This window comes from Haliotis rubra, unplaced genomic scaffold (assembly GCF_003918875.1).
Source record: "Haliotis rubra isolate DU_JTF1 unplaced genomic scaffold, ASM391887v1 Scf801, whole genome shotgun sequence".
In the NCBI taxonomy this organism is placed as follows: Eukaryota; Metazoa; Mollusca; class Gastropoda; order Lepetellida; family Haliotidae; genus Haliotis; species Haliotis rubra.
The window spans coordinates 324,727-350,996 of NW_025767526.1; the positions used below are offsets into that span (position 1 = coordinate 324,727).

At 39.3% G+C, this 26,270-nt stretch overlaps 2 protein-coding genes across 2 annotated transcripts; both read left to right on the plus strand.

Moving 5' to 3' along the window:
- The first annotated feature begins 1,472 nt into the window (after positions 1-1,472).
- On the plus strand, positions 1,473-26,270 carry LOC124261641 (multiple epidermal growth factor-like domains protein 6). The gene is made up of 12 exons (XM_046695982.1): positions 1,473-1,540; positions 1,815-1,934; positions 3,252-3,497; positions 3,705-3,878; positions 6,860-6,998; positions 7,299-7,396; positions 9,384-9,518; positions 10,649-10,786; positions 11,115-11,252; positions 11,500-11,637; positions 25,591-25,743; positions 26,149-26,270. Exons 1-12 carry the CDS (start codon positions 1,486-1,488, stop codon positions 26,268-26,270), a joined length of 1,656 nt encoding a protein of 551 aa, XP_046551938.1. The 5' UTR covers positions 1,473-1,485.
- LOC124261645 (multiple epidermal growth factor-like domains protein 10) lies at positions 11,774-13,731 on the plus strand. The gene is made up of 3 exons (XM_046695985.1): positions 11,774-11,960; positions 12,333-12,447; positions 13,350-13,731. The coding sequence occupies exons 1-3, from the start codon at positions 11,792-11,794 to the stop codon at positions 13,507-13,509; spliced, it is 444 nt and encodes a 147-aa protein (XP_046551941.1). The 5' UTR covers positions 11,774-11,791; the 3' UTR covers positions 13,510-13,731.

Consider the following 26,270-nt stretch of genomic DNA (forward strand, 5'->3'; position numbering starts at 1 on the left):
GAGGTTTTTCATGCGTATCATAAATTTGTAATTAAATCTTGATGCCATTGCCATCCGTTTCATCATAATTATGTTTCATATGTTATTTCCGACATAAGATGTATTCAGACATCGCTGTTATCACTCAGCTTAAGCTATTACATTTTATGTAGCGCCCGACGTTTGGGTTACTGTAGTATGTTAAGAGAGCGGCTGTGACAAATTGATCCGAATGTATTTTAGGGTGCATTTCACGGCAAGTCGTGTTGATATGGAGACTCAGGTATTTGTGGATACCTGTTTCGTTCATGTTACTTGATATATGTCTCCTACTTTCTCGTAATATACATGGGCACACCTGTATACCTTAAGTAGATCATTGCTTCGAACGTATGAAAATAGTTGTGTTAGTGAAGATAGTGTCTCCCATCCATTGCTCTTAACAGACTCACCGGAGTGGAGAAATCACTGATGTGTAACAATCAGTGTACTGCTCGCAAACATCAACAATAACAGCCTCTATGTAACGTCGAGCAACATAATGGATATGACCGTGTGTCCCTTTTGGCTGTACATTGTTTCTGATTACTTGTAAGCCAGGCGATAGTTACACAATTAGTGCATATTCCACGACAGATATATGTATGGCGAGTGTCAGTGTCGTGGTCGTTGTATGTGTTTCATTCATTACTCACATCGTCACCTGTTCAAGTCATCATTTGTTAAACACTGCAACTACCAGGACGCTATATACATGATCAGTTCGACCCATATAGTTAATTAGTAGAAAGACTTTAATACCGAATATATCTAATGCTAACTGTTATCTGAACTATGATTGGTACAGGGCGACTGTAGGAAAGATGCAAAAATGTGTTTCTTTTTGGGGGATGCAAATATAACCCGTCTCCATTACCAAGAGAAAATTGCAAAGATGAAAGTGAAACTGTTCAATGTTATGTTTACTCATACATTTTGTTTAATACAGAGGCGTCCATAACAAACACAACGACAGCAACGATGCAATTGAAACTGTTCAGATGTTATGTTTACTTTGTTTAGTATTCATGTCCAGGTAGTCAAACAGCAACTGTTCTGCTCGTTTATGTATACAATCAATTGTCAAGTGAGCAGCGATGTATCATAGAACACCTGCAGGCACGGTGATATTTTGTTGTGACCTTGTTTCGGTGAGAACGAGAAACAAGGCCGGGTGACATGGCTGGGTGAACATGACAAGATCAGCACACAGGGTTTTATCGCAATTGCACATTCAGCAACCCAATTTTACTCATATGCGACTACATATACGATTGTTTGATTCCTCTTATTGATGAATACGCGTCTTTCAATTGTGGACGTGCCGAATAGTAACTGTTTATGAGATTATAAAACAAGTCTACCCAGAAACTTGAAAGAGAAGCATGTCCTGAATGACACACCATTGTATGAAATGTGACTGTTTCGTTGCAGCTTTCACGCCTGTAGGAACAAACCCAAGACTCAATGGCGTGGTTTTTGACCGGGTTGTTGTTTTTCTCCATCACTGGGACTCTCACCGGTAGGAAGTTTAATAGGTGTTATTGGTGTGCTAACAGTTGTGAAAATTGGTACTATGTTCCATACGATATCCTGGATAAAGTTCTGGCATTTAATATCATGCATGGTTAGGTTGGACATAATATCAAGTAAGATTGGCCAAAAAGCCAGCAGCGGAACGATAAACATTTCGAGGTATTGAGAGTACGCTTGATGCTTTATTGTCTTGGTATTTCATCTGTATACGTAGATATCCCGGCATTGTTAAGAACAAGACATTTTCATTATGTATTCAGGTGCTGAGTGTCACTGTAACACCACTACTGCCTGTGCCGTGTTCCCCTCCACTCCCTGTAGCCAGGTCGGCGATCCAGGCAGATGTCAGGAAGGATGGTTCGGTTCCTACTGCCAGATACGTGAGTAATTGACACGTGCACCCGGTTTAACGACGTGCAAGATGATCGAACTCATTAAGGTTGAATTAAGCAATTTCAATCACAGCAGCAATCAATCTCCTCGGTGTAGCAGTAGTATTTCCCAAAGTAGTTTCCTAAAGTATTTCCCAAAGTAAGATCATTTGTGTTGCCTTTAGATTTACGAACACATCAAATAATGACAAGCTTGGCAATGCATCATATAGTACACATTTAAATGCCTGTGGACGGTAAACCGGTTGGCCAAGTACCACAGTTTTTTAATGAAAATTACCAATTCGGAATTACAAAAGTTTCTCCGAACATTATTTGGAATTAATCAAAACTAGGCATTTGACTGCAAGCAACAAAAGATAGACCCTTTTCTGGGGATCAAGGGCACCTACGGTACTTCTGCTTCCTACATATTTTGCCAGCAAGATGTATCTCGACGTAAGCATAAAATAATGAAACATACCTTAAATAATATAACGTCTCATAGAAATGCTGGTATTGAAGGTCCTATGTAAAATCGAATATGAAAGCACATTTTGAGCAAATTGACAAGACATGGATTTCACATTCAATTATTTGCTACAACCCAGTCCATGAAGACATGACCAGTCAAGTACGTGTTATATATTTGAATGTTAAACCATACGATTTTTAAACTTGATGATCTGTAATAGATTGCGTTCAGGAGACTGTATACCATGTATATCTTTGCTAAATATTACTCTGAGTGATCTCTTCCAGTTTTTTAAAGACTTTATTTAATGTTTCGTACAGTATATCAGCACAAGAATGTGTGACTTCCACAAGCGTTTTGAGCATGCTTGCTGGATGGACTATAGCGCTATACAAATACCCATTTGTATATATATCGTTAATCTGGTGTTACTGTTCACAAAGACCCGGTTATTTCCCCAGTTCCCTGGTATATTTAACGCTTTGGAGAAGCAAACCTGAATTTAAAGCGATTATCATGTGTGTAATAATACCCCAAATAGCAGGAGATACACATGCATTGAGCGATGACGTTCGTATGAGTATGTACGTTCCATATCATATCAATTGTTGCAAAGAAAAATGTCATGTCATATCATATCCAGTGGTGTCTATTTTCTATTTTGAAATGTCATCTGTAATCCTTATTCCATGTTTGTTAATTATGGGGGATTTCTAACGCGTTGATAAGTCAAATACATATTACGAAATAATGTACACTTCTATGCATTAACTGTTTTTGTACAATTAGCCTAATGCCGGTATTTCCTCTATTGTCGTATAGGATGTTGCACAATGTTTCACTTTCTTCAGGAAATATTGCCTTAAGACGAAGTGCCACACAGAGCAGTACGTTCACTGAAAACAGTGACAGAACAGGGAATACGGGTCACAGTTTCGGAGCCTGGTACGCCGTGGATGGCAGATCTACCACCGACTTCTATAGTACACCACTGACATGTACACATACATCAGCGGGAGTCCAAACATGGACTGTGTACCTGAACAACTCAAACACAGACAAGATACAACACGTCAAGCTGTATCTTCGTCAGGACTGTGAGTATGGGTATCACAATACAAATTCGTCCTGTTTTCAACAAGAAATATATCATGTTTAACTGCACATAAAAACCTAAACCAAATAATAACTCAGTGAGTTTGTTATGAAATTGTATTTGAACATGCAATTTATTACCGTGCCTTTGTCACATGGCGCTTATCGATCTGGTATTCAGAGGTAATTTTTTTCGCTTTCAAATGCAGACCAAGACAGAAACAATGGTATGAAGATATATGTTGGTGAGCAGCTGTGCTTCCAGTGGTCAACGGACACCCACCCGTCTGCTGTAGCTGATGTCAAATGTCAACAAGCACTGACAGGAAACCTCACTATACAGACAAGCACTTTTCTCACGCTTTGTGAGGTGCAGATATTTGGTAGGTTAACATACACCTAAAACGTATGAACAACAGATTGTGAACTTAACATTCATATGAAGAGGATTTTACTTATATCAGAAGATGATTGCTAGAAGAGGGAATGCATAGAAAAATACTCGCTATTTTTCTTACGTGAAGCAAAAATTATTTTGAATATGTTAATATCAGTGTTGAAAATATAGAGATGACAAGACTTTATGGGTGATCAAATTTTTAATTTAACAATGGCGACGTTACTTCGGTATAGATTCTTACACCGTTTCCAAGCATATGGGGGAATGAAGGGATACACCAGTTTATATACAAGATAAGATAAAGAGATAACAATAACAAGGGTGGGAAACAAAGCATCAAAGAAAGTTACATGATTAGCTACAATAGCATGATGATGAGCTAAGATAACATAAATGAGATGAGTGGGATAACCATGACAATTAGTGACTCTGAGTTAATTAGGCAGAAGCCAAGGTGATGGGGGATTCATTAGTGGAAAGCCAGTAGTGAGGAATGTCAGTTAGGCAGGTGATGAGAAGCCAGGGTGAGTTGAGTGGATAATTATTTGTGGATTAGGTGGTTGTAAGCTGATCGGATGTAATAGCCCTGATCCCAGTTAATAGAGGGGTTAAAACGGCGTATTTGTAATGCCTCGGCCAATTTCCGCTGAGTGTAATCATGTTTGTTGTTTGTAAGTGTTTTGACAGTGTCCCAGTTGATGTTGTGTTGAGGAACTTTGGTGATGTGTTCAGAAATGGCTGATTTGGTGTCTGCTTTGTTTGTGGATGTCTTATGTTCTTTGATGCGTATGTTGAGTGGTCTGGATGTTTCACCAATGTAGTTGCTGCCACAGTCGCAGCTGATGTTGTAGACCACACCTTTAGGCTGTTGTTTGTTTTGAAGTGTGTTTCCTACCGTTAGCCTTAATGATAGTTTTTAGAGGTGTGGCTGTGGAAATGTAAGTGTCTATGCCTGTATGCTGTTTAAGTAAGCGACTGATGTGAAGTTTTGCCGATATAGGGTAGTGAGATGCGAATGGGTGGGGAGGCGGGCTTGCTAGCGGTAGGTTTAGGTGCTGGGTTGAGGGTGGAGTTGATGACACGGTCAACAAGTTTAGTGGGATAGTTGTTAAGTTGGGTAAAGACATGCCTGAGGTGTTTAAGTTCAGGTTCACGGGCGACAGAGGATAGGTTGAGTGCTAGGCGGGTGAGAGTGGAGAAGGGCAGTGAGGTAGTTATTTTGAGGGAGGATGACAAAGGTGTCATCAGCCTTCCTGAACCAGCAGGTTGGTTTGATTAGTGAAGTGCTGAGAGCATGCTGTTCAAAGGATGTCATGTAGATTTCAGAGAGGATGGAAGAGAGATGGGAGTCCATGGGTAAACCATGGATTTGCTCATAGAGGTCATCACCCCAGGAAAAGTAGGTTGAGTTGATGGAGTTAGAAATGAGCTGAATGATGGAGTCAGTGGAGAGGTTAGTGTCAAGGGGGGTATCAAGGCTGTGAATGCGGTGGCGGAGGATGTGCAGGGTTTCATTAATGGGGACACATTTCCACGGCCACACCACCATAGCTCTGTTCATGAGACTTTGCTTTTGTTTTCTTGACTCAAGGGGTTTATGCAAGAAAGCATGAGCGCATTACAACATCCACCTTTCATTAACCTTTCCTGGCCTGTGACGTTATGAATATATTAGCATATTCATGCCTTCTCGTGCATACATTATCGGATCAACTGGAGCAACCCAAAGTTGTTTCTGCTCCCACCCTATATACTACTTACACTTGTTATACGGAAGGAGACATTCGTTGATTCAGGGATCATTTTTGCAAAAATGTGACATGGAAGTTATCAGAAATGTTCCGAGTAATTTGTAACAAAGGCAATTGTCAGAAATGTGGAGAAGTACCGTTACCTTCGGGAGTCAGTCATGACGTGCGTGGAAACTATCATAAATTATGTTGAATGAGCCAATTCATTGAAATACATTCATTTATATTTTAACAATATTAAGCCACAGTATCTTATGATTTGGCGATTTTATGATCGCTCGCTATTTGAGGAAATAACATATAGTGTACAATCTGAACTTCGTTTTGTTTAATTTCCCACAAGTGTCATAGTTCTTTGTACACCTGATGTATTTTGCTTTTTTCACAGATACACTTAATATTGGTGTCACAGACCATTTGTCATTTCATTGTAAAAGGAATTCATGTATTAGGGCGTAATCGAAGTTTGAATCATACGTGATGTGATATGCAATCGTGGAAATCTGGTACGAAATTGATATTATAATAATCACATTGTGCGTTACAGAACTACACTAAAAAACGCACATTAAACATATAACAGGTGTAACCAGTGAGCCAGATGCATTGTGAATCATTTTACGACCTCATCAAACAGGGGCAGTCTGTGACGTCTAAGTTAAGGTCATGCTGCCTACACCTCGCCATAAAATATAAAAATACGATGTTATTAAAGTTTAAAATTACATTCAAATGAAACAAAAAATTGGAATTCAGTGTAACCTTTGTTGTTTGTGATGTCTATTTTCACTTTCACACGAGAAAATTCGGATAGGCTAGAAAGTGGGTCATTGTCTGAATAGGTTAATGAGACTCATGTTTCAGTTTGGTATATTTTTATCATTGCATAGTCGTCATTTTCATAACCAGGATATATTAACATTATGGCGTAGGGAAGTACATGGCCACGAGATATTATCCTTTTTCAACAGTGAATTAGAAGTAAGTATAATCAAAATTATATCCATCACCAACCCAGTCATTCACTTTAACATGGCGCATATATGCAGTGCTGTGGATTTGCAAAATATAATGAGATTAGTAATGTGGTTATGGAACTGTCATTGGAATCGTTAAATAGTCTGACCACTTTTGTATTGATACATTGTCAGTTTTTCATCGGGATGTTTGTACAGTCAATCCTCACTATTATTGTTGTCATGCTCGTGTTCAGTTTGTAGTGACGGCTGGTTTGGTGAGGACTGTGACAAACAGTGTCACTGTTCACTAAACACAGAAGTATGTGACAAGTTCACTGGACAGTGTCTGAGTGGATGTGCTTCAGGATACAAAGGGACGGACTGCCAAAGCAGGTACATATTCTGAGTCAATCGAAAACGCAATGGAATTGTTTTGAAGCTATATAAATTGTTTTACATGAAGTAGGTTGAATGTACATAATAATTTCTCCCTTGGTTTTTTAGATGTGTACCATATTAATATGTATCATGGTGCGTAGTATTAAATATTGGCACTACCTTCTGGGGATAAACCTTCGATTTACAAATGCCTATATTTAAAATGTATCAGAATATTTTAAGCATATCATTACGAAGTTGTTCTACATCACCTACAGCCTGCCCATACGGTTACTACGGAGACTGCACCTCCAGATGTGGAAACTGCTTCAACGCTGCCCTGTGTGACAAGACTACAGGCATCTGTCCTGGAGGATGTGCAGCAGGGTGGCAAAGTGACAACTGTCTTCAACGTTAGTACATACATTTTCCTCAAATTGCAAATGTGTGGCTTCACTCATATTTTCAGGATACTTTCACAAGCATGAGTAAACTCCGCATATTGAAAATAAATAATTTCTAAAAGCAACGATTATGAATCACTATCAAATTGTGATCATCCGGGTGGTCATGAAATACTGTACATGTACCCTGCTCACTCAAAATAGGGAATTGCATCGGACATTATTTCATGACACTGATGCATCAATTTTGGAATTGTCCTCCATATGTCTCTATCATAAAACCTTTTGAATTAATCTTGAACATTGTATCCTGTATGATCCTGTATCCTTTTGAGTAAGAGCCGATGGAATCCCTTAGTAAGTTTTTAGATTACAACGTACACTTTATCAAGACATCAAAGCATGAGCGGTTAGAATATTGGACGAGATAAAGAATACTAACGCCATAGCAACGTTGCAGATTGAGCCCAGTGAACAGCTGGTTGAAAGAAGGACTGAAACGTAGCACCACGCGTGATAAACAGAACAAAGGTCACATTAATTATGAGTATGGCCACCCTAATAACGGCTTGGCATCTCCGCTCCATGCTCATGATGAGATTCACGATGTTCTTTAGTGGGAAATGGTTCTACTCTTGTCTGAGTGCATTTAAGGTCATCCAGAGTCTGTGGTTGATTCGGAAGCTCTGACAGCCGATGTTGTAGCTCATCCCACACATGTCAATGCGATTAAGATCCGGAGACAGAGTTGGCCACTCCATACGCTGAATTGCCTCCCTTTCCAGGTAGTCATTCACCACTCGGGCACGGTGTGGACGGGCATTATGGTCCATAACATCGAAATATGGCCCTACAGCTCCTGCAAAACATCCACAACTCGATGAAGGATCTCATCACGATAGCGGATAGCATTAAGGCTCCACGTCGTATGGCTACCATCTCAGTACGGCCCGCCAGAGAAATCCCACCCCAAATCATGACAGATCCACCGCCAAACCGATCGTGTTCAGGGACCAGATTCTGACAGTGACGCTGTCTGGCCTCTCACCACACTCGTCTATGGCCGTCATGAAAGTCCAGTCAGAACCACGACTCATCTGTGAAAAGTACTGGCTCCCAATGACGTCGATCCCAGTTCACGTGATGACGTGCAAACTCCAGACCTGCTTGTCGATGTTGTGAAGGTGTCTTGGCCTCGCTACTGGCCTGTAAGCCCCCAGGATGGCTTGGTGCAGTCTGTTTCTCACAGTCAGAAGCGTTATGTGCGACCCTGTTGCAGCACTGAACTGTCTAGCCAGTGTAGGAGCAGGTGCATTGTCTCCCGGCAAATGTAACGATGTAGCGGTCCTGGCGTTGTGTTGTGGACCGTGTTCTTCCACTCCTTGGCCTCTCATTGACTGCACCAGTTCCTTGAAACCGAGTCCACAGTCTGGAGATGACACATCGAATGCTGCAACAACATCCTGTTGTGTTTTTCTGCATTAAGCATTCCAACAGCCTGGTTGCGCTCATGGGCCTGTAGATGGCGTCTTAATGATGGCATTGTTTTGGAGAATGAAGTTCCATCAATTCGTCAATCTTCACAGTGGTGTACAGTTGTTGGACAGTGTCACACGTCTAAAGTTTGGGATCAGTGAAATTCACCATGTGTTGTTGGTGTGTCTCTCATGCACGTGCAAATAGTGAACAAGCATGCAACCTACCGTTTTCACTCGAGTTATTGTGTTTGTGATTCGTACCACTATGATATTTCACATCATGTCTTGATCAAGGGACAAAATCCATGGTCCCTAATTTTTTTTGTCCAGTATATATGATGTTGGTTGAACATAATCTCTTCCTGTTGTTTTACATATATGGACAGTATTAAATGTTGCTATTGCCTTCCGGAGATGAAACTAATATTTGAAAATATGAATGCCTACATCTAAACTGCTTCATACTATTTGAAACATGTTATGTAGTTTACAAACTTATTGGCTTACATCATGTACAGCGTGTGAGGACGGTTACTATGGAGACTGCACCTCAAAGTGTGGAAACTGCCGCAATGCTGCCTTTTGTGCCAAGACTACAGGCATCTGTCCTGGAGGTTGTGCAGCAGGGTGGCTAACTGACACCTGTCTTCAACGTGAGTAGATTTTCTGTGCTCAGGGTGCAATCACAGGGGCTTGTAACGCTAAATACTGCCATCAAGGTATATACTGTCACTGACAGGGTTTTAGTACTATATAAAAGGAAAGGGATGTAATGAGGTCAACACACCAAGTTCTTTTCAGGGCAAATTCAACAATGCTCACTGTGTGTATCCATTTAAAGTATGCACACATTTCAAGCCAATTGATGTACCTACAAAATGAGACATACAGAGCTAAAATCGAAGCAGTATTTTGGAAGCTAGGGTCTTCGGAAGCTCGAAACATCGTGATTTCTGGATTCCGAGCCAAAATCCCTGCTCACAATTTGTAGCGGTAAGCTCACCAATTTTCTTGTTTATTTCACAGTATATACAAACGACATTCACCAAAACATGTTGAACTGATGGCACCTGTCAGCGCGCTAGTCGCCATTCTTTCGGAGACACTTACATCTCACTGTCATAATGAGTTTACGTACATTTATTCACCGCAAACAGAATTGTGTCATGCCCATTCGCCATTGACGACCTTGGCCTTAACCTGACCCGCACTGATCAGCGATCTGATGGGACATATTTTATTTTTAGCCAATTTGCTCCCTTGCTTTTCTGAAGCGCTATCTCAAAAGGCGTACCGCTAAATATAGGATTGCCATTGAGCATATATGATGCGAGATGCGAGCCAAAACCCACACTCAAAACTTTAAACATTGTGACCCATAATAACTATCACTTAACCAAATGATATTACAAATTACAAAAGACACACTCTCATAACAAATCTCATTGAAATAGTCGAGTATGCATGATTTGAACCTCAGACGTTTGAAACACAGACACTAACGGCTGGAGATGCTTGAACATTGAAACCCAGTTGGCCTTTGGATAACCACCCCTCTTGTCCTTCAGTCTTGAGGAAAGTTATTACAGGTTTGGACACCTTGACCAAAGGTTCAACTTTTCCGACCTACTGATTCAATAGAGCTTGAGTGGACTAGTAATTTACATAAAGGATTGGTTTAATGTATGCCTGAAACGTCATGAGGGTACAAAGATGCATGCTGCCAACATCAGAATATTGTCCTTGTTTGTCATCATAATGAACGTAATATCCTTGTGTACAGCGTGTCTGGATGGATGGTATGGTATGAACTGTGCCTCCCAGTGTGGAAACTGCATTGATGGTCATGTGTGTAACAAGTCAACAGGCATGTGCCCTGGAGGATGTGCAGAAGGATGGATGACTGATACCTGTGTTCACCGTAAGTACAGATGCTTTACTATGCAGAATTATGCAGGTGATATTTGACCTCTTAATGCACGATTTTCCCTATGATATCTTTATGACTTATCTTTATGAAAAATGTTTGGTTTTTTGTAAATTAAATAATTGCAATCTTTAGTGTTTTTGTTTGTTAATTTCTACCTTTTGGACTTCTTTGGACTACAGCGTGTTTTGATATTTCTAAATACTGTTCCTAATTCTGTTTTGTCACCATTGAAATAAAGATGGTTATTAATACATTTGTTCATCGACGTTCTTTCAACTGTCATTGACTTCACTGGGAAACAATTTGTGTATATTCACAGCATGTCCGAATGGTTACTATGGTCCGAACTGTGGCTTCCAGTGTGGCAACTGTGTGGATGGGGATGTTTGCATCAAGACAAATGGAACATGTCCTGGAGGGTGTGCAGCGGGGTGGATCAATGACACGTGTCATCAAGGTAAGTCTTAGATGTGTAGTATATGACATTTACATTAATGAACTCATGAACATGAGTATATTTCATTATGATTCTGGTAACATATCAGTATTAGATCTTTCCCACCATACGGCTTTAGATTTCGGTATTGAAGACACTTCCGCAACCGCAGCGTTTTTAGTTAATAAGAGGAAAATTAATGAGGAACGTTTCCGTGTGCCTTAAATCATCTTGCATTGTGATTTCTGAAGTGAACTTCTTTTCGCAGCATGTCCAGATGGCTACTACGGTACTGACTGCATGTCCAAGTGTGGAAACTGTCTGGACAAAGATGTATGTAACAAGTCAAAGGGAACATGTCCCAACGGATGTGCAACAGGGTGGAGGAATGACACGTGTCATAACAGTAAATGGTTGATTTGGTTCCCATTCATGTCTCATCCATGTCTCATGTTACAATGCTTGCTCCTTACATTCAAACGATTGGTTATTTACAGTTCAGTCTTTACATATACATTAACTACAACGTGCTTTTCTCTGGCACAAACCGACTCACGTAAATGAGACTTGGTGATACCATACTGGTTATTTCAGTGTGCGAAGACGGGAGGCACGGCAGCGGTTGTACGTCAGCATGTGGTCACTGTAAGAGCGGCACAATATGTGACAAATCTAACGGGACCTGCGGGAGTGGATGTAATGGAGGGTATTCAGGTGCACGTTGTGAGCGTAAGTGTGTTCTTTGTCTGAACTTTTCAAGAGACATAGGTTTAGATGAACAGGGAATGCACCATTTCGAATAAGAACCATAATCACTGTCTGAAAACTGTTAACCCTAACTTTACGGTCGAAGGAATGCTATCGCAGGATGTCATTGTTTTGTACATCACTTACGGTCGCATACATGGCAATACTTTTCTAAATCTGCGTAGACCTGGTATGTGTAGATTTGTAAGCGTTAGTTATATACTGAACAAATTAGAAATGTTGAATCTGTTTACACAGAGTAACCCGTTTCTCGTCGATAACAAAACACGTTCAGATATTAAATATACAGTTATATCAACCAGTTGTATTGTGTTTACAAACTATGTTGTACAGAGTGTCCGGCAACTTCAGGATACTCAAACCAGGTAGTGCCAGTTGCAGCAACACTTGGGACACTTCTCGTCTTGGCTCTCATCGCTCTGCTGACATCTATCATTTACATTAGAAGGTAAGGGAAAAGATGTAATATTATGGACTTAAAAAGAGGATTCGTGGTACAGGGCAATAGTAATTGATTTAATGCTAATGATTCTGCATTGGAGACGCCCCTCCGTGTTTAGTTCTATAACCATTACTGGTACCTAATTTATTTTAGCCGTTTCACATTTCACACAGAACTCAACTGATTAAATTTACATCAGTGCTGGTAAGCTCGCTGGCTTTGTGTGCTGGCGATTACGTGCCTTACGCGGAGGGCGAGGGGTTTAATCCCGGATGATCCAAAACCCCCACACACCCCCACAGCCAAAGTTCTAGAATCAGTACTTTATTGATGCAGTGCAGCCCCAAATATAACATTGCTGCATTTGACCGCTCTATTAAATGCAATACACATAGATTTATATAATCAATTGGTTCACGTTCAGGAACATTCATGTGAAGTATTCTAGGCATGTATCACTTACTTCAAACTATAATGTATAGTTTGCGAAATTTGTAAAACACGTTTTATTCAACGGGTTGATTAGAATCACACAAACCTGCAGATCTTCTCAGATTGATATTACTGACAGTGATTTAAGTTTGATGCAGAATGACCCCGAGATATATACTCAGATATATATTCATAATACTATAAATTATATAAAAAAGAAAATAGAATCCCTGACTATGCAACTGGTGTTATTAAAACCATATCATATATGTTTAGAGATTTTGAATATAGAAGATAGGATTGACATGTAGAATTAGTGGCAATTGCTTTCCAACACTACTGGTACCTGAATCGCAATATATTGCAGTACAATATATTTGCCAATACACAGCCCTTATGTATATATATTAGACATCGAGAGATTAACATGTACAGAATTAGCTTGTGTAGATCAAGAATATTCCTGTATATTACAGACTGAAGAATCAACTGGGTGTCTTACAAAAGAAACAAGAAGATAACTACATATCTCTAGACGAGAGGACCAATGATCCAGTTGTGGAGAACACATATGAACAAATTAATAATTCCACTCCTTATGTCAATATGGGGGAAGATCATCAGGGCCGCATTTAAAGTAATCAAAAACAGTTTTGTAAAGCGACCTGTCTAGATCGACATTGCTATAGGTTCTTGTTACACGAGTATATGAACAGACATTTCTGAATGTGGAACCACGTGAGAATCTCACGTAAGGCTACTAATTACTAAACAACTCGAGCCACATATATTCTGTTGTTAAGAACTGTGATCATATTAGTTGCACGGTGTTTTGAAAGGATGTACGGGACTGTAAGACTCTTGTTACTTCCGTATTCCCCGAGGCACACCATGTGACGAATGTATTACCTTTAAGATCTTTTAATGTAGCTTATCTTTAAACAACAACACCAACCTTCGGCAGAATGAGACGCAAAACGTTTTGCTATGGTTTTTCCATAAAGGGGGATAACTCTGGATGGCTTAGTTTATAATATCAATGAACGAATTTGAGGTTTTGTTAAACGACAAGTGAAATACAGAAGCATTATATTTTTTGGATATATTAATTGACACACACTGGCAAATCCGCCTACATGGTTTCGAATGCTTTGGCTATTGACCAATCAGAATTCAACAAATTTATCTTAAGGAAAACAATAAGCAATATATGATCGGCACGATTACAGTTCTGTCGTCATGTCATGATTACTGTTCTGTCATTATGTCACGATTACTGTTCAGTCATCATGTCACGATTACCGTTCTGTCGTCATGTCACGATTACTGTTCTGTCATTATATCACGATAACTGTTCAGTCATCATGTCACTATAAATGTTCTGTCGTCATGTCACGATTACTGTTCTGTCATCATGTCACGATTACTGTTCTGTCCTTATGTCACGATAAATGTTCTGTCGTCATGTCACGATTACTGTTCTGTCATCATGTCAATATTACTGTTCAGTCATCATGTCACTAATACTGTTCTGTCGCCGTGTCACTATTACTGTTCTGTCATCATGTAATGATTACCGTACCACGTTTCTGTTGTCATGATGGTTTTCAATAACAAACGGCGCCATGTATCGTCCACCTCCACGCATGTAAGGTGAAGCGGATCCTTCTCCACTGCCTTGTTGTCCGTCTTGTAGTCTGTACCTCTGGCGACACTGACGTTGATGTCAGATTGGCGGTCTGGTTGGGAACGTTGCATGGAAGCAGTAGATGCATACACATCGTCGAACTATCCTCACAGTTACAGCTCTGTTGCTAGAGTGATGTCAGGAACTTGTGTCGACGATACGAAGCAGTGTCTTACGGAGGAGTTGTAACGGATTAGCAGACCCTATTGTGCTGGTATCTGTAGTGATTGTACACTTGATATCATCTTAATAAGTGCAACAGCGCAATAGTGGGGTCACTTTCTGATCCAGTAGTTCAATATGTCCCACAGAGTGACGTTTTCATTTCTGACATTGAACTGACGTACAACGTTACACTGCGAGGCACTGAATTCCAATACTCTGTGACTCGCCATCTGCCATTTTCTTGTATGTGTAACCCGGTGCCATCCAACCAAAACTACAAAACATGTATTAGACTACAGTACATTACTTTTCGTAGATATTCTCTGTAATGTTTCTCTTTGAATGATTAGCTGCTGTTCAAACGTTTGCTTGTAGCCTGAAGGTATAAGTTTGATCTCGGCATGGATGCATTATGTGAGGCCAAGTCTTGGTGTTCCTCGATGTGACATAAGGGTTGAAAACTGTACCAAGCCATGCTACTGTTAATATGATCACTGAAATACTACATATAATTATACATAATAGTGTATGACCTTTTAGTAGATATTATTTGAAACATTTCTCCCTGAATACTTCTGGTGGTTGAAGCTGTCACCCTGAACATGATTTCCAGCATGGAGAGAAGTCAGTGTCTGGTCTCCTTCTCGATATGAAATTTTGTTTGAAAATTGCATAAAGCCATGTACCCATAACAATGTTCCAGCACCTAAATATCCATAAATCGTGTTAAAATATATACGAGAAAACCAATATCAAGCATCACGCTCCTACAGTTTTCGAACGTTCAAATATGCATATACATGTGCGTACTTGTGGCACTGACATTTTTATTAATGCCAAAGTTACCTCCGAGAGGTGCTATATTAGAACAAAACCGTAACAAGGTCACATGCACTACGTTACATCATAATACATCACGATACATACATATCTGTACTGTCCCTTGTTGTATTACCCTTTCCTGATCCTTGGCATCTTGTCATAAAATCACACACATGTATTTGTAAGTGCGCCTGTTTATTTTTGTAATATAAATCCATTAACCCACTCAACACGCTGTTTTTACCATGGTATGTCATGCTGGTCACTGACCATGATCACAATAAGCGTAGTATAGATGTTGGATCCATATACTCATTTAATGTTTCATTATCATTGTATCTCTCATCAATTTATTATTTGAAATAAATGTAATTTGACAGTGGTTATGAATTTATATTATTGTGTATGTTTCAGTTTCAGTTATGTTTTTATTTACAGCTAGTGGGTCGTCTGTGGTGTTAGGGATGTTGGCAAAAGTGTCGATACCACCTTTAACATAGCCGTACATGTTGCTGAAAGGCGCACATATTCTGTAATGTCTTGAACTGGACAACAATTACAAGTTACATATGTCAGATACCCTCATGCATGGAGCAGTGGGGTAGCCTAGTGGTTAAAGCTTCTGCTTGCCATCGCTGAAGACCCGGATTCGATTCCCACATAGGCGTGAAATCCATTTCTGGTGAAGCCCGCAGGGATATTGCTGGAATATTGCTAAAAGTGACGTAACACCATACTCACTCACTAACTCTGGCCTGCAAACCAGTTACCGTTGAACATCGGTTAACATATCGAGTCGGTGGGGTAGCCTAATGGTTAAAGCGGCCGCTCGTCAAGCTGTAGACCCGGGTTTGATTCCCCACAAGAGTAAAGTATATGAAGCCCATTTCTGGTGTCCCCCCACCGTGATATTGCTGGAATATTGCTAAAGGTGGCGTAAAAACCACACTTACTGACTCTTTAACATATCTGTATCTACCAGAATACATACGTGCACAGAAATAATAATCTGAATTACATCTTGTCATTTGCACATAAACTAATGTGTTAGTGTACAACGAATAAAACAACATAACTGTCAAAGATTGTGTCTTTATTCTGTTACTTGACACCTCACATCGGTTCAATTACTCGAACTCGTTCACTTTTCTCTCAAAGTCATCCTCATGGTTATACTCTCTCGGTGGAAATGTCACAATACGACAGCGAATGTAGCTGGATGGGTTTCACGCCCGGCAAGCTGAGATGAAAACATTCAAGCGGAAGATCTGTACATTGCTTTAACCACATTGACGTTGAACGTACGAATAAAAATACATGACAGTAGTTGTGCGATTCCCGCACCAGGTGTTTCCTATCAAGCCATGTTATCTGATGTAAACATTAATACATACAAGATTCCTTTGTCGACTACAGCACTGTCATTCATTGTCCCGCGCTTTTAAAACATTGACGTGGAACTTACGAATGCAAACACGTTGCAGTAGCAAAGCGAACGTCACAATGATTCAGATAATAATAGTAATAATAATATGGATTCTCCACACCAAAGCGCGACTCGAGGCGCTGACACACAATCTGACTATTACCCCTGATAACCCAAGCTGCCCATGAGGCGCTAGAAGGTTAATAGTCACATGACTTATCCCACAGGGTACCAGGTTTTCTTTGCTGGGTGAAGACCACATTCATCACATGTACTTCGTTGTGGGGCAGCACTAAAGTCCTAGAAAATCTAAGGAGTCAAGCGACCAAACACGGTCACCAATCCAAGTACTCTCCGCGCCAAACGTTGCTTAACTTCAACTGATTTGTTACCTGAGCTCTACGCACAGGACCACATGCCATCACCATGTTACGAGTCCTGTTATTTAATGTAAACGTGAGGCGTACAGCAGTTTTCTACATGATATAAGCGAGTTAGTCACCATGTTTGGATGAAGTCTGTTCATGTGATTTAAAGAAGAGGACAGGTTTACCACCCTGATGATGATGATCTGTGGTCAGTACCATACATGGGCGCGGGTCTCGTTTTAGGTACCAGCATCAATGAAAGATTGGATACTTATCGTGCATTAGCAGGGAAATGCGGCAGCTGAAAGATGAAGGGTATGAGAATAGAAGTGTGCGTGCGTGTGTGTGTGATTGTGTGTGTGCGCGCAAACTCATTGTTATGAGAAATACAAGCTTGATGAGGCACATACATGACAAATCGCATACTGTGTGAGTCACTAGACAATCTCAAACCCATGAGAATATCACAGCATGTGTATTTGGGCATAACCATGATCTCAAGTTCAAAATAACTATATGTTGTGTTCAAAAGAGCACAACTACGTCATTGTCACCTCAAAGATAACATTAAACTGTGTACAAGGTATCCCGCAAACCAGGATGTAATATCAACTTTAACGAAATGTCAAAAGATTCCCATGCTACCTGGCATGGGGAACGTGTGGTCTCCTCTCTACAACTTTCTTCCTGGTTGTGTGTCGCTGTATTTTTCCTGCATGAACACGGGTGAGTATCCGTGATTTCTTACATTACATTTGCAATACATTCTTGATGTTAGTTGTATCCGTTTATGATAATCATATAGGATAGATACAGTTATTTATGAAAAGAAGATGTACGACGGTGCTAAAATCGCTCAGCTTAATCTATTAATCTATTTGGGGTGCTGTATGTTAAGAAAGCGACTGTGACATATTGATCCGAGTGTATTTCAGGGTGCATTGCAAGACGAACTGTCCTGATATGGAAAGGTATTTGTGGCTACCTGTGTCGTTCATGGTACTATAATATATGCCTCTACCTTTCTCGTAATGTACATGGACACATGTGTACACATTTAGTTGCTCATTGCTTTGAACGTATGAACAGATCAGTGTGTCGATAGCTAATGAGAGTATCCCATCTTAAATGGTACATTGTTATCAGATTCATTGGAGGCAAGAAATCACTGGTCTGAACTTCTCAAATTGTCAAAGTAACATCCTATTAACTCTTGTCTAGCAAGCTAACATAACGGTTATGATCGGGTGTCAATGTTGGCGGAACTTGATACTGTTTACTTGTGAGACAGTACAATAAGTGCATATTCCCAGATCGATACTGTTTGCATTTCGAGTGTCATTAAAACGTGAACGTGTTTTGTGTTTCATTTTTTACCCACGTCAATGAATCCTGTGTTCAAGTAGACGTAACACCAGGAATCATTTGTTGATCCCGGGGGTTAAAGATACTGCACACCAAGACACTACCACCCTAGTTGACAAAGAATGAGGTAACAATCCTCCTCGGATACATCATCAGCATGACTCAGAGAGGAACAGTAAAATACTACATACCGAATATCTAAATCGTTCTGATACAAAGGCGAGGCGAATGTAGGAAGGCGCAAATATAACGTGTCCAGAACCAACTGATAATATCAAAGACGAAAGTCAAAGAGGGCGTCCATAACAAACACAACGTGAGTGAGTGAGTGAGTTATTATTCAACGTCACATTGGCAATATTTCAGCCATATCGTGACGAGAACGTATATGACATTGAAATGGAATAGATATATATTATATAAAAACAGTCGACAAAGGACGGTAAAACAAACCAGAATATCACAATTACAACTAAAACTAGTGTGGAACATTAAAGCTAAAAGCACTATTTGGACAATACAATATAAAAACTGGCTATAGAGATCGCCAACAACTGAAGGTAGATCACCAAACTAGGGACCATGGGGACTTACAGTACTTTTACTACAAGCATGGACCCTAGTTGGATTTATATCATCCCCTTCAGCCGCTGGCGATTAAAGTCAATTTAGCCAAAAATTAAATGACAAGAATACTTCTGCACAAGAGAAGACAGGTAAATTTAAATTTCCTTTGAATGTTACGGGACTAACGTACCCTCTCAGGAGGACAATAATTTTTACGCTACTTCAACCCCTTGAGGGTACAGCCACTAACAATCTCAGTTACTTATCTAAACTACCAATTATAAAATATGCATCTATTTACAAATCAGTTAACAAGTCTAATTTCTTTAAAAATGCAATAATTAAATGAGAACTTATATTACTAAAAGATCCTTCATAGTTTGGGATTTGAAATAGATATCCTTGTGATGGAATATTCTACACAGTCAAGCAGGACATGCTTGACTGTGATTCTTTCATCACAAAGGGATACAAACGGAGGATCCTCACCTTTTAATAGGTACTCATGAGTATATATCTTGTGTGGCTAATACGACATCGTCGTATGATGACCTCTTCAAATCTGGACTGACAACCCAAGTAGTGTGTAACCGATAGTTGGTTTGATTGCATGTAATTTATTGATACCTTCTTGGGTGTCCACTTCTTTTGCATCAGATCACGGATATAAGATCTAATAGCAGCTTGTAATCAGAGTATGGGATCAGAAGTGGTGTCACTGAATTGTTGAGTGCTCCGTTAACAGCAAAAATCGGCCATTGTGTTCCCAGAAATGCCAACGTGGCTGGAAAACCCGCAAAGACGATGTCGCATTGGCCAGTAGCAATATCATTGTGCAATTCAGAATTTCTAATAAAAGTGGATGTTTACAAGATAGAACACTTTTAATGTCTAGATGTAAATTAAACTCACCGTCAAATATCACTGAAGGTGTATTTTGACATAATTGCCTTTTGATTCATCAGATGTACGATTTAGTTAATTTGTCAAACTTAGTATACTGGCACGTTCTCCTATCGCTAGGCAGTGCTCCTCGAGGGGTTAGGTACTGTAAAATTATTGTACTCCTGAGGAGGGTACGTAAGTCCCAAAACATTCAAAGTAAATTTAAACTTTCCGTTTTTTAATCGTAGAATATGTGTAATTTTAATGTATGGCTAGATATATCTAAATTGCTAACAGCTGAGGGGATGATGTAAATCTAGCTAGGGTCCATGCAGGAAGCAAATGTACTGTAAGTCCCCATGGTCCCTAGTATGGTGATCTACCTTCAGTTGTTGGCAATCTATAGCCTGTGTTTATATTGTATTGTCATTTATAAGTAAACTATTTTAGATTTAATTACTAGTCTTAAATTTAATACGTTGATAATCTAGTTATTTTACTGTCCTTTGTTGACAGGTGTTTTATAATGTAATTGTATTTATTGTTAATATATAACTTTTTAAGTCACAATATGGCTGAAATATTGCCGATGTGACTATAATTTTTAACTCACTCACTCACTCACTCTAGGCAGTGCATACTTTAAAGATGCGATATTGGAAGGACAATCGACTCGAGATGAATGATGCACACTTTGTTCACACCGTGTGTAAAAATTCGACGTTGTACCACTTTTCTGTACAATGTTTATTTTTTTAAATCACCATGACGGTGCCGATAGGCGGGCTGTCTATACACAATAACCAAACAGCCGTTTCTGTGAAACAGGTATAACGAGGGATAGCGACGTCATATTGTGCGGGACTTAAACTATTGTGTCTTTATCATGGTAATTGGACTCGCAATGCTGGAAGGTCTTAGTGTAAATGAAATTATAGACACCCTCGTAATAAAACAGTCGATAGAATAGATATACTATATTATTAATGTCAGATTGCCTTCCCGTTTTCACATTACCACATTGATTTTAATAGTTCTGAGGTAATGTACTCTTTTTCTAATTTTGAACATCATTAATCACGAAATATGATTTTTTATATGATTCTGATGTTATTGCTGTCATGTACGTTTCAGTTTGTAGTGACGGCTGGTTTAGTGAGGACTCTGACAAACAGTGTCACTGTTCACTAAACACCAAAGTTTGTGACAAGATCAGTGGGCAGTGTCTGAGTGGATGTGCTGCAGGATGCATGGGGCCAGACTGCCAACAGGTACAGGTTCTAAGCTATTCAGACACAATAAAACACAACAGGATTGGTTTGAAGCTATGTACATTGTTATATATGAAGTTGATTGAATGTAAGCATAATGTCTCGCTTGTTTTTTTCCAGATATAAACCACTCCAATATGCATCTTGGTATTAGATATTGACATTAACTTCCGGGGATGAACTTTGTATTTGAAAATGCCTTATATTTAAATTGCATCAGTTTATTTGAAACATATCATTTCGAAGTCGTTCTACATTCCCTACAGCGTGCCCAAACGGTTACTATGGAAACTGCACCTCCAAGTGTGGACACTGCCTCAACGCTGCCTATTGTGACAAGGCTACAGGCATCTGTTCTGCAAATGTATGGTTTCATGCATATTCCCAGAATTCTAGCACAGACACGAACAAACCTTTTCGATATTAAAAAGAAATACTTTCTAAAAGCAATGTACCGACAATGTAATGCGATTATGAATCACTATAAAATAGAGATGATCCCGTTTTTTTCATGAAAGGTTGACTGTATCCTGCACAACCGATGGCGCCCGTTACAAACACATGCAAAGGCAATTTACGTATGTAGTACAATCAAAACAGGGAATTCTATGCTACTGATGCATCAACTTTGGAACTGTCCTCCATATGACTCTATCATAAAACATTTTATGCTGAAACGAGGCCCCGAACGGTGTATCCTGCAAGAAATATCTTTTGAGCAAGAGTCGACGGAATCTCTTTGTAATTTCGTAGAATGAGAATGGTCGGCTATAACGTAAAGTTATCAAGAGATCAAAGCATGAGCTGCTAGAATATTGGTCATCATGCAAGTCATGCAAGTGTTATAACGTCAAACTAACGACATAACAACGCTGCAGACATAAGCAGCATAAATGCAAGAGGATTGCTTTGAAGTTGTTTAAATTGAATAGAAAGACTTGGTATTATTGTCTCCACCCTGTAACATATATGTACTGCGTTTCCCATACGTATCTTGATGAGCAGGACATTTTCATCCTTGGGCTATATTAAATGTTTCCAAGAATGAAGCTTCTATTTGAAAATGCGTATGTCGTTACTTTACTAAGAAAGTGTAATCCCAAATATAACATATGTTTCGTTTGTCTAAATCTACATTGCTTCATACTATTTGAAAAACCTAGTATATAGTTGAACAACGTTTTGTTTAACATCATGTACAGCGTGTGGAGACTGCACCTCCAAGAGTGGAAACTGCTACAACGCTGCCTATAGTAACAAGACTACAGGCATCTGTCCTGGAGGTTGTGCTGCAGGGTGGCGAACTGACACCTGTCTTCAACGTGAGTACATTTTCTGTGCTCAGGGTGCAGTTAACTGCACTGTGCATGGTCTCAGATTATTTATTTTACCTCAACTGTCTAATGCACAGTATTGATTATACGTATCGATTTACCTGCGAAACAAAATAAAGGAATGCCATAAACCAAAGTCTTCCCATAACGATTGATTATTTGATGGTTTAAAATTCGAATCGTGAATTTCTTAGATTCTTGGATTTGTTTTGCAAAGAAAAATCGACACAAACATTACGATAATCATGAGTGACTGTATTCACGGTAAGCAGATGTGTATTAATCACTATCAAGAAAATGGTAATATCAAGTGTTTGTGAAAAGAAAAACAATATTGGTCGGAAACACAACGAAGGCATGCAAAATAATTCAAACAAGTATGGGAACGTACGAGTTCTGATCTGATATAATTTTGGTCACATATCATTCTCGTGTCAATCATTGTCCTCCGGAGAGTGTACGTAAGTCCCAAAACGTTCAAAGTAAATTTAAACCTACTACCATTTTAATCGTAGAATATATGATCGTTTAATGTGTGGCTAGATTATCTAAAATTGCTAATAGCTGAAGGGATGGTGTAAATCCAGCTAGGGTCCCTGGTCCCTGGTATGGTGATCTACCTTCAGTTGTTGGCAATATAGCCTGTTTTACCTTGTATTGCAAATTACCATCTGTAGTTAAACTGTTTTAGATTTAATTACTAGTTTTAAATTCGAATCTGTGATAATCTAGTTATTTTACTGTCCTTCGTTGACAGGATTTTACAGTTTACTATTAATTACTATGTATTAAATTAATTGATCTCGTCACGATATGGCTGAAATATTGCCGATGTGACGATAAATTTTAACTCACTCACTCACTTACTCACTCACCCTCGTGTCCCTTATAAAATCTTTTCAACGTTCTATTGAGACAAGTACTACTCTAACCTTGCTTAAACTACCTTAGAGAAAGCCGTCTACGACTCTTTCATTGAAGTTGTCAAGTATGCTTGATTTGAACCTCAAAAGATTTCAACACGGATACTGAAGGTCGGACATGCTGGATCATTGACACAGTTAAATATTGAAAGTCATCCTATTGTCATTCAGTCTAGTGGAAAGTTTTGTTTTCAAAAAGTAGTTCATTCCTTGTCCAAAGATCATGTTTTCTCACCTGATGATTTAATAGAGCTTTATCTTTGTCTACTGACGTTGAGTGCAATTTGCGGTTGGTAATACGCCAAAATGGTTATTTGATGTATGTCTGAAATTTCATGAGAGTACTGAGATGAACGCTGCCAACAACAGAATATTGTCCTACTTTGTCATCATATTCAACGTAATACCCTTTGTGTACAGCGTGTCAGGATGGACGGTATGGTATGAACTGTGCCTCCCAGTGTGGAAACTACCTTGATGGTCATGTGTGTAACAAGTCAACATGAATGTGCCCTAGAGAATGTGCATAAGGATGGATGAACGATACCTGTCTTCACTGTAAGTATAGGTGTTATACTATGTAGAATTTTGCAGGTGACATTTGTCCACTTAATGTATGATTTTCCCTGAAATATATTTATGACTTTAATAATGATAGAAGGATTTTACGAGGATGTTTAAAAAAATAATTACACTTTATTGAGGCAACGATAGTGTTTTTTTCTTAAATGTTCTTAATTCCGTTTTGTCACCATTGAAATAAAGATGGTAATTAATACGCCTATTCATCTACGTCCTTTCAACTATCATTGGACTCATGAACAAACAATGTGTATGACCACATCATGTCCGAGTAGCTACTATGGTCCGAACTGTGGCTTCCAGTGTGGCAACTGTGGAAGGTGACTTTTGCATCAAGATAAATGGAACATGTCCTGGAGAGTGTGCAGCAGGGTGGATCAATGGCAGGTGTAAACAAAGTAAGTCGTTCTTGCGCAGTGTATGCCATATACATCAATGAACTCATGAACATTAAACTGAATATATTCCATATGAATTTGGTAACATAACATTATTAAGTCTTATTCACCATACTGCTTTAGATTATTGATTACACTTCCGAAACAGTAGCGCCTTTGGTTAATACGAGGACAATTTATGAGGAAGGTTGCTTGTGCCCTAAATCAGTTAGGTCAGCGTGTATTTTATCTTGATTTGTGATTTACATACATTCCCATATCAAAGCAGTTAGTGGTGTCTGGCATAAAATGTCCTTAAACAACAGTTTAATGTGAATTGTCAAGTGACCTATTTGTGTTCGTTCTGCGGGAAACCTTCTCGTGACTTGTGCACAATATAGCCAGTTGATACCTGTAAGCGTAAAATTGTAATGAAAACACTTTCTTATGAAATGAGTACTGTTTATGTTCTTGGAATGCATATGTATGTCACAACGTATGTTATGTATGTACTCATAATAGTATACCCATTACTTCAGGTCAAATTTGTGACATTTCATTTCAAGTGCACTTCTTTTCACAGCATGTCCAGATGGTTACTATGGTACTGCCTGCATGCCTAAGTGTGGAAACTGTCTGGACAATGATGTGTGTAACAGGTCAACGGGAACATGTCCCAACGGATGTGCAACAGGGTGGGTGAATAACACGTGCCATAACGGTAAATGGTTTATTTGGTTCATATTCATGTCTCATCCAGAGTCCTCGTGATCACGTTACAATGCTTGTTCCTCACGTTCCTCACGATTATTAACACTTCAGTTTCAACATGGACATTGACTATATCTTCCACGGTTAATGTTCGTAAGAAACGTATAAGACGTTTCCTCTGACACAAACAGACACATATTCATGAGACTTGTGATACCAAACTAATTATTTCAGTGTGTGAAGACGGGAAGTACGGCAGCGGTTGTACATCAGAATGTGGTCACTGCAAGAGCGGCACAGTATGCGACAAAACTAACGGAAACTGCGGGAGTGGATGTGATGGAGGGTATTCAAGTGCCCGTTGTGAGCGCACGTATGTGCTTATGTGTATGTACTTGGAACAGAACACTTTCTCTCAGATAAACACGGAATGTATTTGATTCATTTCGAGTAAAAAACATAATCACTTTGAATCTAAATCTTGAAACTGGAAACCCTCAAATACGATTGGAGGAATACAATTTACGTTTACTGTTGCTTTGTACATTAAGGTCGCCCTTATCGCAATGCTGTTCGTATGCAACGTTGACCTTGTAAGTGTTACATATATATGACACAATTTTTAGAGTTTCAAGAACACAATTACGATTTACCAACTAAAACCTATCATAGTTTACTTTGAATATTTTGCGTCTCAAATCATCAGCAACAGCGTAAGAAATTGAAAATACTGTCAGTTATATTGGCATATTGGCTTTCAAGTAACTGCAGTATAAATAATGACTGTTGAAGGTCTGTCGCCTACCGATGATAAAGAAGGATCTATGGCTGGAATAATTGGAGGGACAGTTGCAGCTCTGCTGGCCATCGCCATCATCATAATCGTCGGTTATCATCTTCAGGCGGCGGTATGA